The sequence below is a fragment of the Cyphomyrmex costatus genome, unplaced genomic scaffold (assembly GCF_001594065.2).
Source record: "Cyphomyrmex costatus isolate MS0001 unplaced genomic scaffold, Ccosl1.0 scaffold29, whole genome shotgun sequence".
NCBI lineage: Eukaryota > Metazoa > Arthropoda > Insecta > Hymenoptera > Formicidae > Cyphomyrmex > Cyphomyrmex costatus.
In genome coordinates, this window is record NW_017277017.1 from 2415214 (window position 1) to 2437647 (window position 22434).

The 22434-nt window shown below is 34.5% G+C and overlaps 1 protein-coding gene across 1 annotated transcript; it reads left to right on the plus strand.

Moving 5' to 3' along the window:
* Positions 1 to 1982: 1982 nt before the first annotated feature.
* LOC108775177 (A disintegrin and metalloproteinase with thrombospondin motifs 6) lies at positions 1983 to 21562 on the plus strand. Its single transcript, XM_018541464.1, has 16 exons — positions 1983 to 2070; positions 5278 to 5645; positions 5897 to 6193; positions 6448 to 6537; positions 6741 to 6865; positions 6949 to 7095; positions 7653 to 7811; positions 8450 to 8594; positions 12693 to 12785; positions 16421 to 16630; positions 17601 to 17715; positions 17779 to 18039; positions 18701 to 18821; positions 19046 to 19160; positions 20160 to 20410; positions 20794 to 21562. The coding sequence occupies exons 1-16, from the start codon at positions 1983 to 1985 to the stop codon at positions 21560 to 21562; spliced, it is 3354 nt and encodes a 1117-aa protein (XP_018396966.1).
* The last annotated feature ends 872 nt before the right edge of the window (positions 21563 to 22434 follow it).

Genomic DNA, 22434 nt, shown 5'->3' on the forward strand with positions numbered 1-22434 from the left:
AAAATGCCGAACCTTTCTCGCACACAGGCTCTCCTTTCATCTTCGCTCGGATCGTCGTTACTTCCTTCGACTGTATTTCGCAAAATCGAAAAAAGATCTCGCGTTCACAAGCCTTGTGCTCAGAATGTCCGCGTGCACAAGCTCGTATTTCCGTATCTACGAATAAAAATAATGAAACCAGCACCGAGCGAGTTTCAAAACAGTCGCACGAGATATCATTCAGATTTTCAAAAATGCTGTTTTAAAAATATTATCTATTTGAAATCGTCACGCACGATTTGGAATTGCACTGCTAGATTTATTTTAGGTTAGATTTATCTTTACCTTAAAAAAAAAAACAGACTTTCTTAAATGTTTTGATTGTACCTATAAGAAATATCATAAAAATTATTATTTTTTTAAATTCTAGTTTATCATTTTATTAGTATTTATTATCTATCATGTGTTTGTAATATTAAATATAAAAAGTTATATATATTCAAAAATACTTTAAAATACTAGACTTTTAAAAAAGTTGAATAGGAAAATGATCAAACATTTAAAAACATGAAAATTAAAATTAAAAAATTCTTGTTAGTGATGGAGTTCACGTCTCTCATGTAAAAAAATAGCTTCATCCGATACAACAAAACGTAACAATGGCACGTTCTCGCATAAACAAGCACCCTCCTATGAATGCACATGCGTATGCACTTGTTCCAATTATTTTCAGAGACGATAAAAGACACGTATTTTCATGTCTTATATTTAATATCGAGTATATATATATAACTGATTAATTCCGGATTTCTTGATGTGCACAGCATCAGCACTGCATGTAATATATTATCGCTCAAGTCACACATTCTTTTTCTAATAAGAAAATCAAGTATTTAGTAATTAATTTGTCTCATTAATTAATTGTCTCGTTAACTTATTAATACCTATTAATATAGCTAGTAAGTAGTAAGTAGAATCATTTATAAAAATCAAATGAACATGAATACAGTCGAGGTTAATCGTGCGGTACTTCAACGAACACTCTTTTTGCAAGCGTGCAAAACAGCAAGCAAACTGCAATCCTTCCATCGAGAGCTTCTGCTCGCTCAATTAATCGCACTTTTCTCCGAGTAATCGCGTCTCTTTCCAAGATCGCGCTTACGACTCGTGCGGAAAAACTTCGCGTCCCGGAAATTACGCGGCAAGGCCAAGTTTTCAGGTCAAGCGTAGTCGTAGTTTTTGCCCGTTTTAATCTGAACTTTACGATAAGGAGATTGCATTGAACGACCCGCTACGACCGAGAGTGGCCCTTACTACAGACGATTAGGAGGACTTCTTCACTCATCCTTTTTACGAATGCACATGTGCACACGAAAGTTAAATTAAATGTCGATAGAAAGCTATTCTTGCATCATTCTAACGATACGACAATTTTATCGACGACGTACTACTCATATTTGTTAATATCTAAACATTTCGTTGAACAATTCATTGTCAAATTCATATTTTAACTCTCTAATAATAAAATTATATATTTATCTAAATATAAAATAATTGTTCGTAAGCATAATAATCTTAAATACTCTTTATGTAAAAAATAAAAAATATATAGAAATTGTCTTATAAATAAATAGGAATATATTCTATTTCAAAGTGAGACTAACAATAAAACTAGAATTTCCAAACGGAGATATTGACGTCATATACAAACAACCCGTTGAGAATGTTGAGATATCGAGGAATTTTACAAATTACAATAAAAAGTGTAAATATGACAACATTCAGACTGCATAGAAAAATACACGAGAAAATAGATTGGTTTGACAGCCATACGTGGTCGTCGACCCTTTTATTTCGAGATCGATACGTCGCTTCACAGCGTGTATGTATAACGCACCCTACGTCAAACAAGTTAGTTCCCTTAATTTTATCAACTGAATTGACATTCCCAGACCAATGTTTGCTGAAGACGGATGCGCGTCACAATAAAATCAGACGACACTATGATGAAACGTTTGTCACCTTATCCATTTATTTGCTTGTTCGTATTTATAACTATAACGTTTCAACAAGTTTATCCCGGCTATCAAGGTATATACATTCTCCGTACAATCTCAATTTTTTCTACACACTGTTCTCTTTAATTAATATTATTTTTTATTTACAAAAATCTTGATAAAATCAATTCAGCTTTGTCGTTGATATCAATAATCAAAATTAAAATTCTATATCAGTTATCAAAGTATGTACAATATATATATATATGTATATGTTCTCTACATAATCTCAATTAATTTTTTCTGTATTTTTCTAATTAATACCATTTTTAATTTACAAAAATCTTAATTGAATCCATTCAGCTTTAACAATATGAATTAAAATTTAAATGTTACGTTTTAAAAAAATATCGCAATTTGATCAATCGCTTCATTTGATTAAAATTTTAATCTTTTTTATCCTTTTTGAAACAGTAACATTTATGTACGAGAAATATTTATTTTTCTTCCATAGGAAGGAATGTAAAAATCAATTATAAAGAAAAACATGTACATGTATCGGTTGGATATAAAAAATGCGTAAATGGATAAAATATAAAACATGAAATATATATGTATAACGCACGCTGATACAACATAAACCATGAGGAAACTGGTTTGAATAATGTTATATAAATTGAGATATGTAGTTGGCCGTTTTCATAATTTTCTACAGAAAAAAATTTTCCGCGTCGATCCCTTTCAGAGCTTTCCCGCACCCTATCAGCCTGTCCTATTTCGAGAAAGTCATTGCCATCTATCAGAGGAGAGCTTTCCTCTTGTCGGGCACAGCGCGCACGCGAGAGCTATTTTTCGCGGTTTCGCGAGCAGCAGAGAGAGGAGTAGTAGGTCGTGTGGTACGAGAAGATGACCCATTGTACCTCACATCTCTATGCCAACTCCCCTTGTCTGCATTGCAGTCGTAACCGCGAAACGAAAACACGTTTTCTTTTCATTATGAGCTCGATTTAAGAGGATTCTTTCAATTGCTCATGATAACATGCCATCTTTTAACTTATTTTACTTGTAAAATAATAATTCTTTTATCGCGAAACCTTTAAATAAAAAAAAAAGAGAGAAATAACATTTAAAAAAATTATTTTATCATAAATTTATTATATTAAATATTGTCATAGCTCTCTATTTAAAAATAATTTAAAATTACTTTCAAACATTTTATCACTAATTAATTGAGCGGTTATTAATTGAATGTTCAATACCCTGAAATGGGGCAATTTTTTTTTAAAGAGGAAATGCTGTGTGTGCGAGTGACATTTTTCTATGATATAGCACTGCCAAGCGGGAAAACTGCTGCGCTTATACCACGAAATGATGATCCATTGTACGTGCTTACCGTGGCTTCATTCCTTTCTCTACCGCTCTCTTTATCTATCTCTCTCTCTCTTTCTATGTCTTCTCTGTCTTATCATGTTCCCTCGGTAACGTATATTACAAAATTGAGATCTGATATCGAGAGACCCTACCTTCTGTAACATTTTCACTTACACGAGAAAGCTCCTCCTTGTATTTTCGCAACAAAGTGATGATGATGGAAAGACGGAAACGGAAATATTCCCGCTGGTGAAAATATTCGCATCTTTCAATAATATCGGCGTTCGTCAGTTTCATTCGCTTTTTCTTGTCGACTTCGACTATGTAGGTTTATAGATAGATCGATTGCTTTTTATAAAGTTTTTTGAACAAATCTATTATGTAGGCATTGTACAGCTATCAATCGTTACTCACGATTAGTGTTGATGCATTAACCGAAACGCATATAGAAAGTTGAAATTTGAATAGGTGATTCCGTAATGCAGCGGCATTAATGCCATTATGCAACGTTGAAGGTTAAATAATAGAGAATGTAGTCAATGACGAATATTATCAGTAATATATATTTGGACATATACATATAATTATTATCAGGATTGTAGTAATGCGTTATTTATAATGTCGTTACCGTTACAAGTCACTTTTTTCGTGTAACGAACAGGTAACGACGTTACATTTTCTTCGGAGTAACGTTTATAGTAAATGCAGCTACATTTTTGGGGTAATAGTAACGATTTTACTAGTTACTTTTATCGTTACTTTATTTTTAGCCACGTAAAAGTTTTAGTCGTAACATAGAGCTATAGAAAACAAAGATGCGACGTTAAAGGAATAGGTCTGATTGGCTCTCTTAATTACGTAATCACGATACTTTTTTTCACAATTCATACGTTTCATAGGCTGCGTTCCATTTCACGCATGATTATGCGCATGATGTATCATTTTATCTTTCTTTAATATTCGGTCAACAACAAGAATAAAGTGATGTATCATACGCACTATGCGTGAAACGGAACGCACCTCTATAGGTTAACGTATAGCATGTAGACTGTTATAGTGATGAAATCAGCGAGATCACGTGAGAGATTCTATCCTAAATATGAATATATATAATATTACATATTGTATGTATATAATATATAATTAATAATTATATATATAAAATATATACACATGTTTTAGCTCTATTTCTCTACTAAAAAATAGAATTTTAATACCTGTTTTACGTTTACCAAAAAAAACCTGCACATAATATTAAATTAGTGTCAAGAAAAAAAGTAACGAAAAAATAACGATTTGTTATATTTTGAGTAGCGATAACGGTTACTTTTGCAAATCAATAACTAGTAACGCGAACGAGTTATTTTTATGAGATAACGTTGCCAATCCTAACATTATTTAGAAATGTTCCTCTGGTTTCTATTAAATTTCCAAGCAAATTCCTCGTGGAAATGGAAATGCGTGTAACATCATAATAAAGTAAAACGCGTATAATGCATTGATGAGTGAAACGTACACTCCGAATTTTGAGCATAATATTCAAATAACGTATTGTTGCGATAAATTCACTAATAATAGAGAGAAATATATATATGTATAATACAAAGCCCAATAAAATTATACTAAAAGCAAATGTTAAATATTACGGCAATGGCGATACGAACGTTAAGTTTACTTTTCATTAGTTTAATGATACCTATACAACAGTAATTATGTAATTACTATTGCATTTCAATTTTCAAAATTGGTTTGCTACAAACAAAAATTTCAATTGCTAATTATTTCATGGCCAAAAATGATTAAAAATAATATATTAAGTAAATTATATATTACATGTAAAAAATTATATGATTATATTATATGTATAATTACATACTCCGCGTGTATTTAAAAATAATTGTCTACAATTTACAATTGCTTTTTTTTTAAGGGCGTTATACGCGCGCTGTTGATTTACCGAACGAACAGGAAATAGTAATACCGCGAAAAGTTAGATCGGATGGAAGCTTTATATCTCATCAAATACCTCATCATTTTGAACACTCCTTCTATCGAAATCGGACGACAAGCGACAATGCCGTTCACTATCGTCTGCGTATTGATCACGAAGAATATCACGTCGAGCTCTATCCAAATCATCGACTCCTCGGACCAGGTGCAGTAGTTGAGAGACGTCGGGGGTCACAAGACTTTTTGAATAATATGCAACTGAAGCGATTGCGAGACATGCAATGTCACTATCGGGCCCGTGTAAGAAACCAATCGGAAGATAGCGCGTTATCCACTTGTTATGGACTTGTTAGTATATTAAATGGTTCTTCACTCGATTGATAGTGTACAAGTATACTGCTACATAACACGCTAAGTTTAATCGATTACATTAATTCCGGTATCTTTGCATTAGATTGTTTAAATATACTCAAGTGCAGAATATATAAGTAATTAAATTTAAACACAGAATTTTGTAAGATTTATGAATTCCTTTGCCAATCAAAATACGTCAACTGTAAATTTAAAAAACACTAGGATTTTATTATTTTAATTTTTAGGTTGGATACATTAAAACGAAGCAAGCGTGGTATATGATTGAACCACTGGCTGGGCATGACATTACCAAAGAAATAGAGCATCCGCATATCGTGTACAGAAAGAGTCCAGATGAATATCAAGCCGATGCCATGCAGAATCTCTGCAGCGTTATTGGTGAAACGTCTAGGATTATTGCCAAACGTGCTTTAAATCCGCAGAAAAGGATGCCTGCAAGATCAAACGAGAATAAGTCGTACTCGCTAGAATTGCTGGTGGTGTTGGACAAATCTTTGTTGGACTATCACAAAGAGTTTGATGTCGAAAATTACATACTAACGCTGTTCAATATGGTGAGTTGAAAGTCTTCCAAAAATTTTGCAAATCTGCTTCTAGAAATTTTACGAAATCTTAAGCCACAAATATACAATAAATTAACTTTAATCTCTAATTCACAACTTGTTTCATTTTTTCTAATTCTTAAAAATTCTTAGAAAAAGATGAAAAGTTGAACCAAGATTGAAGTTAATCTACATTGATAGAAACGGGTATAAGAGAATTCTTCTTTTCTCAGGCTGCAGGGTTGTTTCATGACGTCAGTCTAGGCGTACACATGCAATTGACTATAGTAAGAATTATAAGATTAGAAGTGGAGGAAAATGAGGTAAAGAGAACGAGATAAAAATATGTCCTAAAGTAAAATTTTATTGTTTTATTGAAGCGATTTCTACTTTTAACGCGTTCAATAATAAATACATATGTCCTTTTTGCAAATAGAAAATATTCCGATTACAATTTATAATTTACACGACATTCGTTTTTCATGTCGTTTGAATTTGTGTCAACCTGATATCGTATTGAATACAGATGAATTTGTCAATAAATCGAGACGCTGATGCAACGTTGAAGCATTTCCAAGAATGGCAGTATACCATGAATCCCGGCGACGATTCCCACCCAAATCATCACGATTGCGCGATTCTCATTAGCAAGTACGCGGCGCAAGCAATTCTGTCGGAAATTCAATTTAATCCTGAGATTACGGGTACTCGCCCTTTTGACGATAACTTATCAGATTAGATATCTGTGTCTCGAGAAAGCTCTGTGGCTTCACTGGTACATCCACGGTCGCTGGTACGTGCGATCCTTTGAGAGGTGCAGTCATTGTGAGAGACGCTGGTCTACCAACCGGTTATCATATAGCTCATCAGATAGGCCACACGTAAGCCTGTAATTAATTTTATACGTTCCGACATAATTAGAAGCAAAAAAACTTTAAATAATTACACTGCGCCGCAAGCACGGAATAAAATCAGATAATTCTAGAACACGTAAGTACGTACATTAATCTTATACAAACACTGATCACGTTAATCAATGAAATTAATACTTTATTAACATAATATTCTCTGCAATATTTCATGTACCATTATTTGACCTGGAGACACATTTTAGAACGCATATTTCTCTCATTTCAACAGCCGCTTCCTCACGGTTGCTTGCGCAATCGACTGGTCCCTTCATGCTTCACCGACGGGGAAAAAATGCGAAATAAATTTCTAAAGACCGTTTCTTTACCCCCGAGAGTGGAAATAATAGTATGCCGCGGCGTCGTCGTAAATAAGTCACGGTCGAGAGCGTTGTTTAATGTATGAAGCGACTTCTCGTCGTCGTGTACCTCGAGATACCTTTTAAGAGCAAGTCCGGGCGACGCGACGCGTGCGCGTGCTCCAATAAATATTCCGCTCCGAAAGCCGATTTTCTTTTTCTCATTACCAGCTTGGGTATGTCCCACGACGTGCAGCGGAAGAACGGCTGTCCTGGTATAGTTTATCATGGAAACGTATACGCGGAGACCACCGTTATGCATCCTGGCGACATGTACATCACGAAAAAATGGTCTGAATGTTCCCGACGTTACCTGCGCTCGTACATCGAGTGAGCTTAATGCTTGTTGCTTTTTCGCCGGTGGCTTTATTAAAATCCGCCAGTAACAAAACTGCTTTTCTCATCTGCTCCGTGCGTTTTCTAGAAGCGGAGAGGTACGGAGTGCCTGATCTACGGCCGTAAATTTCAAATTAAATTAAGAACTACGCCGTTGGTTGTCTCGTAAAACTCGACGGTGATCCGCGATATGAAACACGACGGTGAACGATCGCCATAAGTTACTAATAAATATTCATATAACAAATATGAAGTTCCAACGATATTCCGGTTTTGTCAGCAAAATTTTGTTTAGGATATCAAAAACTCTGAATAATCAAAACTCTATTGTGGAAAATATAAATCTTTTATAAAATTATATGTCAAATTAAATTATATTAAAATTCCAAACCGCAACACACAAGGACGAAGAAAGTATAACGAAGAGAATTTCACAAAAATATAGTTCCTTAGAAATATCCCTTTATCAAAATTTAAGTCATACAGTGAAGGAGATTTTTGTATCTCTCTTGTATCACTTGAATAGATGAGTAATAGCATGCTTTACACATTGCGACATTTAATTTTTAATCCATTTCAATATATCCATTTCAAAATTTCAGAAATGTGAAATATAGAATGATTGATTTCAGGCAGGGTCTCGCGTTCTGCTTGGAGGACGAGCCGCAGGATCATCACTTTCCCGCAGCGGAAATGTTGCCGGGCGTGATGTATAACGGTGATGATCAATGCCGTTTACGATATCGACTAGACGCTCGGCAATGTGACATGGGAGTCGTAAGTTACGCATAGAAGATTATAGATGCAACGTTGCGAAAAAGTAACGTCCCGTGGCAAGCTTTATTAAGTTAACAAAGCCATACTGCAGAGTATAATTGAATAAAACATACACATAATTTAGTTTTCTTGATGCTTTATATTTTATTGTTTAATAATTTTTTTTTTTGATGCTTTATATTTTAACCGATTTAATAGTGACTGTACTAATTTAACCCTCGACAATGAGAATTAGTCCAAAAATGAGGTTCCCTATTTTAAAAAATACAGAAAGATAAAGTTTAAAAATCTGAAAAAAATTATTTTAACTCATTGCATTTTGATTATTTAAAAAAATCGACATTTTTCTCTTTGCATTTTTTGAATAGTGAAAAAAATTTTTTGCACGTCTTATTTCGGCGTGTCCGTTTTTGCAAGCCGTCTATGATCAAAAAATGAGTTTCCCTATTTTTTGTCACGTAAGAAACGACACTGAGGATCAGTGTTAAACAAGGATAAAATAATATATTGGGGGATATTCAGTTTCCGAACACAATCCTGAGTGGGTTCTTCAAGTCTTAGAAACATCCTCCGTATTCTCCGGATTTTACTTCAAGTGACTTTTATCTTTTCCATCAATTGAAACTTTATATAGACGGTTAGTGATTCAATAATAACGAGGAAGTTAAAACTGCGGTTAATACGTGGCTTGTAAAAATAGCACGTCATGGTATAAACAAGGCATACAAAATTTTTTTACGATTCGACAAGTGCATAGAAAAAAATGTCGATATTTTTTTAAATAACCAAAGTGTAATGAGTTAAAATAAACTTTTTTTAGATTTTTAAACTTTGTCTTTCTGTATATTTCCTAAAATAGGGAAATTTACTTTTAGACTAATTGGAATTATCGGAATAGATTCCAATTTTCTCTAGAAAACATACCTAATAGAAATCTAGAGAATAATTACACGATTCCGATCGAAATCTATTCCGAATAATTCCATAAAACGTATATAATACTCCATAAAATGTGTTATCATATTTTTCTTATATTATAACACTTTTTTAGATGAAAATATCCATATAAAAAAATTAAGAACTTTTACATTTTTTATGTCATATAAGTGTTAAATTAAAATAGTGGAATTAACACTATTTTAATACAAAGATAAACTTTAATTTTAAACATTTTTAACGTTATTTAAAATTATCAAAATTATAATAACATAAACCATGTTAAAATTTAAAAGTGTTTAGGTAAAAATTTATTAACAGTAACATTCCAAAGTTAAAGTTGCAATTAATAGTGACTATTTTTGTCAAATCGATAGAAGCGATAAAATTGTGAAAAGGGTAATAATTAGCAACAAAATCATCAAATTTACGTTCATGTTCTGTAATTTCTTTTATTCGTGCTGCAGAGACTGTGCAACTTAATAGACATTTAGTTAATAAATATAGTACACTTTTCGTTTACACATCAATTTTTAATTTAAGCTTCAAAAATAATAGCATACTTTCTTCCCTGAACAATTTCTTCAACGCACAAAGCGATAACAGAATATAGAACGTTAAAAAAAACTCTGAAAAATCAAATGCAATATATTTTGAGGGATTGAATAGAAAAAAGATGCAGGTTCGCGGATCATAAATTCATCACTATCTTTGTGATAGAAGAACCGAAAATTTGAAAACAGAAAAAAGACTCATAGTTGACGAGAGTACAATTTCCGAGAAAAGCAAGAAGCTCAAACATTGTTTCTAAATTCTCAATCAATCTTTATTATGATGAATATGTATATAAGTTTCGATGAAGCGATATTACGAACTGAAGCGTGATATACGCGAAATGCTATTTAATCTATCAAGATTTATATTTAATTTGCAAATATAAAGGGTTATTATTTTGAAATGGAATAGTTGAGTTATTGTTATTTTTTTGAAATAGAAGAGCTGGAAAGACAAAATTGGATCTAATCAATATATCACAATATAATTAAAAAAATATGATCTTCAAGATATTTAATAAAGTTAATACTTCACAGTATTACCCTAATATAAGGTATTTGGAGAATGATCTTTTTGGAATATAAAAAGGAATAATAGAATAGCAACAACAAAAGGAATATGATTTGCTTTTCATGTTTTTTTACATTTTGATTTGTTTGTTCAGACAATGCTAAACTTAAGTTAACACAGTTGCAATTTTTATCAAATTGGTTAACTCGGGAATAGCCTGGAGTGTTTATACAGGTGTTTTTATAGCCTAGAAACAAAAAAATAAATTGTGTAAAATATTGTTTTTATGGATATTATTTATTAAACATATTTTTTTTCTGTTTTAATAACTACCTTTAAATATTCAATTACATTGAAAACTCCCAATAAAAAAGCATTACATTAATTAAAATATTTATATATATATTTTAGAAATATATATTGTCATAATAAGTTATTTAACATGCTTATTCTGTTTAATATTTAAACAGTTTAGTTAATATTTAAACAGTTTAGTTAATTTTTTAGAAAGATTTGATTAAAATTTAAATTTATATCTATAATATTTTTAAATACTCATAAGATAGATAACAATCAATAATATATAATACAATATGTTGTAAAACAATAATGATTTCAAACGAAATCTAAAACACCTGAGATGATCGTTTTACGTAAAAAAAATGATGACTTTTTCCCAAGTTAAAACAATAAAATCGCGAACGAAACAAGAGATTAACAAAAAAAAGTATATGTGTATGTTTTATTCCATTTTTGTGCTGTAGTGACTATATCAACTTAGACGTGCACAGCAGTCTTTCTTAAGACGAAAATATTAAACGACAACCAGTCAATTTGTTAAAGCAAATCCGATAATGCTCGTGTTAACGTATCTGCTTGCGAATCCACATCGGCCGTAAACGGGCACCATCTGCCGTTCACATTTACAAACCGATGCCTTTGCGGCCTACCTTATCCGTTTAGGAAAATACGTTCTCCAACTGTGCACAGCATCAGATAAAAGACCGAAGAACTTGCGATATCTTGGCACGATATCGCGATCGACACGCATCTAACTAAAATGAAACTCCCGCAGAGATGGATTGATCCTCAGTCATTTTGATAGGTCTGTGAAGCTGACACCCCCAAATGGGAATTTTGATAAAATTAACATTGCATTCGATTGTCCACCATTTGTCCACGTTTGTCCACTTAAAAAAATGTTTGTCCACCCTTGAAAAAGAAATTATAAATAAATAAAGAATTGTAGCACTCTCTCTCTCCAATATGAATATTCCTTCGAATTACAAACGGGATTCGATTATTATCCACTATGCGTATTTGTTCACCCATAAGTTTCTTTCGTCCACCTTTCAAAAGAAAGTTATAAATAAATTAAAATTTAACAATTCGTCACTTTTGATATCTCAGTTACATAATCCTATTCTAATTGAAAGAAGGAAGAATACTGTAAAATTGGAAAATGAATTTTAAATCAGTTTTAAACCAAAATTAAACCCAGTTTTACATTTGTTTATAACTTTCCTTTGAAAGATATGGACAAAAGAAATTATAGGTGGACAACGCGTACGCACAAGTGGACAATCGAATTCCGTATGTAATTCAGAAGAATAATCATATGGGGATGCTACAATTTTTATTTATTTATAATTTTTTTTCAAAGTTGGACAAAAATTTTTTTTTGATGAGCAAATGTGGACAATCAAATGCGATGTTAATTGTATCAAAATTCGCATTTAGGGGTGCCAGCTTCATAGACCTCATTTTGACTTATTAGCAAACTCGAGCTCAATGTATACAATAGCACTCACATATATACTTACATAGATATAATACATACACATTTTTATAAGCTATTTGAGAAAAAAATAAAAGTAATATGCAAGATGATTTAAAAATAATAAAAAAAGATATAATGATAAGAACAGATTTATATATGAAACTCATATTATTTATTATAAATATACCAGTTAGTGAACATAAATCAATTGTTTGAGTTGGGTCATGTCTATTAGCTGTTCACTAATTAGTATATTTACCTTAGATCTTTAATTAAAAAAAATTACTAAACCAAGACGATCTTATCACCGTTTTCAGACTTGTGAAACCCTTAGGTGCGCCATCCCTGGAAGAGGTTGCGTGACTGGCAGGAAACCACCTGCTGAGGGCACCCCATGTGGCGAAAAGAGAGTAAATACCTGCTTACGAATAAAGAGCGTAAAATAAGGCACGATGGATGATCTAAGATCCGCAGATTACATGAACTGTGATAGAACAATTTATAAGAGTAACTATAATTTTTTTATTTCGAGACTATATTATGTACGAGAAAAATTAATTTAAAAAAAAGTTTAAACTTTTATTATTTGTTAAATAACTTTTAATTGAACTGTGTTATTTTAGTTCCCTACAGTACAATAATTTCTTTTTTATTTCTTTATAGTTTTTCTCAAATCTCGATAATTTCATTAAAAGAAAAATACTCGTCGAGTTTCAATGTTTCAATTGTTCCATATATTAATGTCATATCAAACCATTAAGAATTTATGATGATTAATTATGCAGATTTTATTTGTGCAACTTTAACTTACTTTTATTGTTTACTAAGATATTTGTTTATAAGTATGACTGATGAATAAGAATTTGCCTTTAAAAGCCTTAATATCAAAGTACAGATTTAAAAAAAATTATATATTGATCAATTAATTAAGGTTCTGGAGGATCTTTCACTGAGAGCTCATTATGTCGGAACAGTTTAAGTAATTTATGAAAGAGATACGACGAGAGCATATAATAGAAAACTAAAAAAAAGCTATCTCGATCTGCCATCAACCGTAAGTCACGTGCCCTTTCAGAATTAAAACCAGTTTCAGGCTTCAGTTAAGTTTCATTGGCCCTTAAGGCAACAAAGCGCGGCAATGTTAAAGATTACAAGCGGGTATTCACAGATGCATTCTCACAAAGTCAAGCTAACGCTGCGCTGTAAATTCTTTCATAATAATACGTTTGCAAGTTTATAAAAAATTGCAATTTTTATACAGCCGGTTTCTTGCTTCCCTTCGGTTTAATAAGCAGAGCTTCTTATAGAAGACTAATTATACACTTCAAAACTTAAAAGATTATTTATTTAAAACTTAATAATGAGTTAAAATTTTATAAAGTAGTGAATGTGGATAGTCAATTTGAAATTTGTTTCGGAACTAAAAGGATTTACTTAAATATGTTTAAGAAGATCAAAAAGTCAGATGAAAATTACAAAGCAGTGCACGGATAGTCGTGCGCGATGTGAAATTTATTTCAGAAATAAAAGAATTTATTTGAATTTATCCAAGAAGCGTTTATAATTCTCAAAAATGTTAAAGTCGACTTTAAATTTAAATTTAATGAACGAATACTTATATAATATACAATATATGGAGATATATATATATATATATATATATATATATATATAGAGAGAGAGAGAGAGAGAGAGAGAAACAGAAAAAGTCGAGGAGTCTCGCGAATTATTGGTTGACAATCGATTGTCGAGATATATCGTAGTCGTTATAGAAGGGATAGCGCGGTTTTCGGAGAATGCGAGTAAGGGTTATAAAAGTAAGTAATTTAATCGTTCGTAAGCAAGTCAAAAATAATCTTATTAATTGTTTTGAAAGTCTTAATGTGTTACGGCAATCTTGTGCTCAAACCCTAACGGAGAGTCCGAAAAGAGTCGTGACAGATTACGGAGCTAAAAGACACAAATAAGAGTTCTTCCTGAGTTCACTCAGAGTACGGAGTCGAATTAAGTACACGAGTAAGAGAGTTCTTTCCGAGTTCGCGAGATAATTGCGAGTGTAAGTCGAATAACAAATTTGAATTAAGAGATTTTCTTGAGACGCGAGATAATTAAAACTAACTTTTTGATTATCGTGATTCGCGGACGCGTAAAGTGAAATTTACATTTGTAGCAATTTGAACAAATATCTATATACATATCTAGTAGATTCTTTCCAAAATATATTCCCTTGAAATATCAAATAAATCAGCCTGACTTATTTTTTTGTATATACAATATACAATACATATATAATCGGACATACATATATCCTGCATAAAAATTCGTATCTTGCCAGATGAAACTTATTTGAAGTTGAGTCACGGATATTTCGGAAATCGAAACAAGACAAGTTGGCTGAAATGTTTTTTGCGGTTAGTCGAGCATGCGCGGCTACGTGATGTTGCAAAAGGGATTCGGCAAAACGTGATAGAATGTAGGTATACGTAAGGTCCATAAGCCGGGAGACAAGCGGTGTCCAAATATCACACATCAGCGAAATATCAGGTTTGGGTGATAATGTTAATAACCGAGCATGCTGAAGCGTCGAAGCGCGTAGACGAGAGTCATTAGCGCCGACCGGCTGACCGACTACCGTGTCGGACACTACCGTGCTCGAAGCTCGTGAATATGGTCGGCGAGTAATCTCTAATTACTCGAGTGAGGTCTGCACAAAGATAGTCGATATCCACGTACGATAAATGAGACCATCAGCATCAAAAAACAGACAATGACTTCGCAGATCTTGCGAATATGTGAATATTAACAAAAATTTCAAAGGTGTATCTCGATTACAAAAATTTTATTGGATATATAAAAGCTACACTTATAAATAATAAAACGTTTACGAGAGATGTGAATAAAATCAGCCAAGATATAGATTCACATATGTATCTTTTTAAAGCGTGTACGATCTGTTCGAATATTGATAGAAAAAAAAAGGAGAATGGATGATATTTCATTTAAATAACTCAACGTAAAGAGAAAAACAAATTTCCGACCGATGAAATTTAGTGAGTAAAATTGGACGATGTACAGAGAATTGCGAAGTTTAAAAAATTGAAATCGGAGCGATAACATCGACTACGAAAATAGATTGATCTACCTACGTGCGTAAAAATTCAGTTTGTTTGTCATGCCACTTCACAACAGCCGATTCAATCATCGGTGGAATGAAATAGACAAATAGATGCGCAATTGCAGTTTGTAAAACAAAGAGCAATTATCTCATCGCCGGCTGAGGGTAGATTTAATGCGTTTGCGTGTTATCGCGGAATCAAGCTGGCGTATACTTTAATACGGACGTTTTAAATGGAAAGGTGAGATAGCTAATGTTAATTCAAGTAATCATTTTCTCCCTTCAACAAAATGACGAGATATTCCCGAGAATTTTTATAAAATAATGAGCCGAGAAATTGGAGGCACGGAGTGCATGAATTTCAGTATATTTACTTAAATGTATGCATATTAAACGTGAGAGATACATCCATGAATTAATATTATTTTTGTAACTACGCGCAGAGTAGCACGTATCATTACAAATAATTAATATTGGCACATCGAGAGTAGCTTTAAATAAAGAGCAATACTATGCATTACATTAAATAAAAGATAAATATATATGCGTTATATGATTCGTTTTTAAAGTGCAAAGTGATTACGTTGCAACGAAACGACAGAAGGAAATATTATTCTATCTGGCAGTGCATTTAAGCAGGTTTAAGTACACTTAAAATTGCATAGAAATCGTAAAGGGACTCGATAATTATTCGCGTTGGGGAATAGCGTTAGTGATTCTAATGGAACAAGACGGAGATCTCTCGAAGCGCAAGAATATCTTCTCGCAAATCATAATAAATTTCCACGTCGCGCTTCTAAAGGACGTAGTGCATCATTTAGTTTCGTTCATAATGTACCTCCCCGTCCGGGACCATCCTTCGTGTCTTCTCGTTTTCCATGATATAAGTCAGTCCAGGTGCCGCGATGTCGAGGTTAACGAATGTTACAGTGGTGTTACCAAATGAAGTGCCTAATGGTAGGAGAACGACCCGGAATCACAGACGGTGGCTGGGGTGCCTGGTCGTCCTGGAGCAGGTGTTCGCGGACATGCGGCTCCGGAGTGGCATACGCTGTGAGAAAATGTAACCAGCCATCTCCGTCCAAAGGCGGCTCTTATTGCGTGGGTGACAGGAAGCGCCATAAAATCTGCGCCACGGATGTTAGTTTCAAGAGTGCTCGTAAACGATTTCCAGTAAGCGCAGCGCGAACTAACGCGATCTTGAGTGAACGTTCGATTTATGCGACGATTGCATCTTCCATGAGATTGTTACAGAAATTGAAGAAACGCTTTCTTACAGAGAATTTTACACGACACGCGAAAGCATGTAATAATCGTTAAATAATGGAGAAAAAAATACTACACGAAGCTTAAGCTAACAGATTGAAATTTAGATAGACAAAGATAAAAAGTCGTTTCCTTGCTTCGAAAGTGACACAACTCACAAAATATGATTTTCATGTTATTATCCTTTGAGAATGAGTTAGATAATTATTCTATCAATCATCAAAAGTAAACTAACTTAATTTCACAGTCCATCAAAGCACTAAGCACTTATATAGTTTGTAAAGTTTCCAAAGAGATTACAATTTTGTATCTTCTTATACAAGAGTGATTTTGAATTGTATCGTTTTTATGAATAGAAAGAAAATTTTGTACGGAAAACATTTAGAATTAAGATAAATTTGATAATCGAAATTTGAAAAAAAAATTATTTTATCTTGAACTTGGTCATTTTAGTTAATCAAAGTAAATTATTCTAATACAAACTATTCTAATATTTCGAGTTATATGTATCTTTTGATAATTTATTCCGAATATATTATAATTTTCTAAGATATGAAAATTACACACTTCACAACTCAAGAAGAATAATTTTTTCAAGGAAACAAAAATGACAAAAATGACATTTAATTATATTTCTAAGGTTCCTTTGCCAATATAATTTAGTTAATAATTTTCTGTTAAGTCGAAAAATATTGTAGTTTTTCCTCTTTCCTGTAAAAGTAAATTTTATGAGATGTGTTACTTTTAAAGTAAGGAAACAAAGTGTTAAACGCGCTGCGTTTATGTAAAGCTGCTTAAGGCAGAAAATGATTATACGCGAAATTAACATCGAGTTTCTTTACAGCCCTGTGAAATCGGCGCACCCTCGTTTCGCGACGTGCAGTGCGCCGAATTCAACGACTGGGTATTTCCGGAAGACGGAAAGATTCATCGTTGGGTGGCGTATAATCTGCCTGAAGGTAATAAGAGCGATAAGTGATCTTCATTAACCGCGCGTCGACTTCGTGACTTATCTTTCCTAGATTTGAAGGCATCCGAAAACCCCTGCGCGCTTTACTGTATAAGCGAAACTAATCTGGTGGCATCGCTGAGACCGAAAGTGGTGGATGGTACCACGTGCTATAGAGGTATTCGGGACATTTGCGTTGGGGGTGTGTGTAGGGAAATACCTTGTGACCTAGATATGGAATCCACCGCCGTCGAAGACGTTTGTGGTGTCTGTCGAGGCGATAGCACTTCGTGCACCCTGAAACAAGGAACAATGTCCTTTACGGCCCAACCTCGTAAGAAAGAAAAAATACTCACTTACAAACGCAAATATAAAAATGCATACAGATGCATATACAAAAATTTCATTTTGCCTAATATTTGGAATACAAATACGATTCTGCTTTTGCAAAGCAAAAGCCTTTATCGAATATTGAAGTGAAGATACTTCTGCATTATTAAAAATACGCTTGCAATATTTCAAAGATGATAGTTGAATTTTGTATTAACGCCTTCAACAGATATTCAGTTTCTTTCTTTTGAATACTTCATAATAATTTTCTTGGCGTTCTCGCTTACTATTCCACGTCGTGCAAATTTCGCAACTTGACAAAAATACCGATGAACTTCAGTGTCGTCGACGGCACTGTGAATAGGAAGTACGCGAACGAGAACTTCTGTGAATTAAAATTCCGTCAGAGCAGAAGTATAAGGCGCGCGTTTAGTCTTGCTCTCCAAGAGGAATCCTGAGCAGTGCATTGAGAACGTGTATTATATGTATGTGTGTCAGAGAGAGAGAGAGAGAGAGAGAGAGAGAGAGCACGATTCGCGACAGCCAAATAATTCTTTTCGCATTGCGTAACAACGCGATGTTGCACCAAAATGGAATCTCGACGAATAATATCGTGCGTAACAGTTTCTTGCAATAATCTTTCTCGAACGAATTTTTGCGTTAAGGACTCAAGAAAATAACAGATGTGCCGGTCGGTGCCAGAAATATTCGCGTCGAGGAGGCAGAACCGACTAAATCCAGAATCGTGGTACGCACGAAAAATACGAAAATCATATTGATCGATGGGTAAATGAAATTCTTCATTTTTCTAACACATTACACATTTATGTGATAATCTCGAGAAAACCGGCATCAATTGTATATTTATTGTCTGATCGAACGCGAATAATATTTCTAATTCAAGGTCTTTCTTTAACCTGTACTCCATTAATCTTTTCACGTTTACAACATATCAGGCAAATAAAGATAATAGTCTCGCTGTAATTAACAACGCGGTGCGATTATTTCAGCAACCGTCTAGGAATGTTCAATGTGCCGGGTTCCAAGGCGTGGCTGGGAATGATAAGACCGAGGCAGGAAGCTTTGAATATACCGGGACCCGTCACTGAGGACTTGACTATATTGGTAAACATAATGAGCGCACTCTGCTAATTAGTTGCTACTCTTGGCAAATCGATAACGTATCTCAAACAAGGTGTTCGAACTTGGACATGTACTATCGGTAAAAATGCACAAAGAGAAATACTCTCTTAAGAACACTTTATGTTCATTTAAAATCGTAATACTGCTTAATAATCAGCTGCTATAATCTTCAAAGGAAGTGAATTTTAAAAACTGAGTCTTTTTTTAAATATAATTTGCCGACGCGACGCGAAAAAGTTTATAACGTTTTACAAAACGGTTAAAACTTAATTTTTTATTTCTTAAAATGTGTCACGAAGTGTAATGTCCGTTTTCTCGCCTTTATACTGAAGTAACTACTAAGTTATTTTAGAAAGTACGTTGAAAGAAAATGTTTAGTGTACGTGATTACCATTACATGGTAAAATATTATGTTTGGAAGCTTTATTCTTATAATTATAATATTATTGCTATAATATTAGTTGTTTTAAAAGTTTGTTTTTTTCTTTATTAAAATGAGAGTAATCACAATATATAATTTAAGTCATTTTCATATTTTTATAAATATTTTTCATTTCGTACTTTACGCGCTTTTTTATTTACTTCTAAATTTTTTCGCTTCTTTTTACCTTCTCTAACATTTTCACCGCACATTTGGAAACTCTTTGCGGCACATCTGTGTGGCGCAACACATCGGTTGAAAAACCTTACTTGTAAAAAATATATCTATAGTTGTTTCTGAAAACGAGTATAAAATTATACGAGTATAAAATTCCCGTTTTTTTGAGACCACTATATATTCTTTTTAGTAAAAAATATAATTATATGTGTGTGTGTTACTACTAAAATTATAACGGTAAAATTAATTAAGCTCTTTATCATAATTATATTTGTCATGCAATTATAGCCATAAATATCAAAAACTGATCTTTTAGTGTACATTAAAGAGAAATTTAATTTTATCCTTTCGTAGAATTTCTTTGACAGCTAGTAATCTGATAGGTTTTAGCAAAGGAGAACGTTACGTTGAAATACTCATTAGGATTGAAGCAACGAATTCCCCGCACACACGAGTTCTCATGGGACTACATCGATTGGGAGAAATGCTCGGCAGGTTGCGGCCCGGGAGAACAGGTATCGAAACCTCGTTGCATCGAGAAAATCGGCGGACTAGTGGACGATAAATTTTGCAAAAACATCACTAAACCAGAAGCAAAAGTCAGACCATGCAATCAAGCTCCGTGTATACCGCGGCAAGTTGATATTTTTAAAACTTTCTGTAATTTAAAATATTTATGCGGACTTTAATAGACCTCATATAAGATCTCACATAAGAGAAACTAATTAATAATTTACAATTTTTAACGAAACTCGATATATGGTAGTACTGAAATCAATTTGTACGTCAAAGAATTTGCATTACGTATTCACTTCTTTTATAGACAATAATATAATAACATATATTGTCCTCATATCTTTATTTGAATCGTATCATATCCACGCGTCAAACAGACTTGTCATTGTTATCTTGAGGGACTAACGAAGGGACACGATACGTGTAATCGCGATAATCACCGTCGCCCCGCAGTCGCCAGCTAATTAAAAGCCTCGCTCTTATCGTCGCGCGCGATTTCAGGTGGATCATTGGCGAGTGGCAAGGCTGCACACCGTGTACGCCAGGCTGCAAGAGAAGGCGCGCTGTCAAATGTGCACGACCCGTTGGCCGTGGCGAGCAGGATCTCGACGTGATCGAGGACAGCTACTGCCAAGGACCGAAGCCAAGGGAATCGGCGTCTTGCGAAGCCAGCCGACGAAGACGACAAGACAGAGGTGCCGCCGACAGCGAACGCGGGCTCTTCTCCGCTCGGTCGAGCACGACAACGCGACAAAACGGCTTGATTAGAGCTGCTAAAGTGGCCGCTAAGGCGGCTTTAAACGGCGCCATCGTAGAGGACAGATATCCAGACGATCTCTCCACGTGGATAGGACATTCGTCTAATCGCTCTTGTTCGATCGGCACCGGGTACGTTAATGCGCTTCCAAACGAAGCAATGAGTTTAATTTCGGCGGACGCGATGCGAAATTCGGCTAAAACTCGACGAGATCGTTCTCAGACCGATAAAAAATCAGAGGACACATCGAACGATAAGGAGAACATGAACGCGAATAAGATTAAGAGGGGCGAAGTAGTGGTCGATAAGGAGGACATTCGGAATCTAACGCTCACGATTATTCTAGAACGCGATGAGAAGAACGTCGTGATGAATTTTCCGAAGGACTTTGATCCTCGTCCGCCGGAGAATATCACGGAATTCACTCTAGTCGGCATGGATGCTCTTAGGTACATACAAAGAATTCAGGAAGAAGCGCGCGCGTCTCCCGAGGTCTCGATTTTTCGCGAATGACGTGCATGCGATACACGATGAAGTAGATCGATGGCGCAAATAATCACGAGAAGAAACTCGAGCGTACCTCGGCGCGATGAAAGAGAAAAGAATTTATTATCATACGAGGACACAGCGTGGATATATCGATTACTCTCGAGCGAAGCGTACGCTCTTTCAGCACGGCATCAGCGGCGCAAACGAGTGGAAGGAGCACGCGTCTGGAAGACGAATCTGCGTCGATTCAAACGATGGTTACGCGATCCATCAAGAAAACTTTTACGAGTCGTCGAGTTGAACGACGGCGCGTTGCTCCTTGAGCACGTAACGTGCGGCGCGCGTGCAGATTGCTCGATGCTCGAAGGCGATAAAAACAATCGTTATGTTATACGATCAAATTATACTTATGACGCGTGCTTTTTATACAAGCGTGTCGTGTTTTAACGATCGGATATACCTGAAAACGGCCCACGTCGATTGTTGCTGGGAGTCGCTGGGAGATGAATCGCCCGATTAAATCAACAACATTGTTCGAGTCCGGCATAACACAGGCATAATTGACGCTAAAGCGGCGATAGATCTGCTAGAACCCGAAGATAATCTCTCAATACGCGGCGGTACACGCGCGGCGAGGATGACGGGCGACATAAATTATAGCTGAACGACGCGAGGAGGATGAGATTTCCCGCGACCCACTAACGAGTCTCCGCTGTGCATTGATCTTTCAGATTCATCGTTCGCTATAGTTATTTATGGCGGGAGCGATACTTTGTAATGATCCACGATTGCAGACGTTCACTTTCCTCTTAATGTCCCGGGGCTATCGTAGGGAAATGTCTATGGCGCGCGCGACATTTTCTTGTATATACCAATAAAGATTGAGTGGACATTAA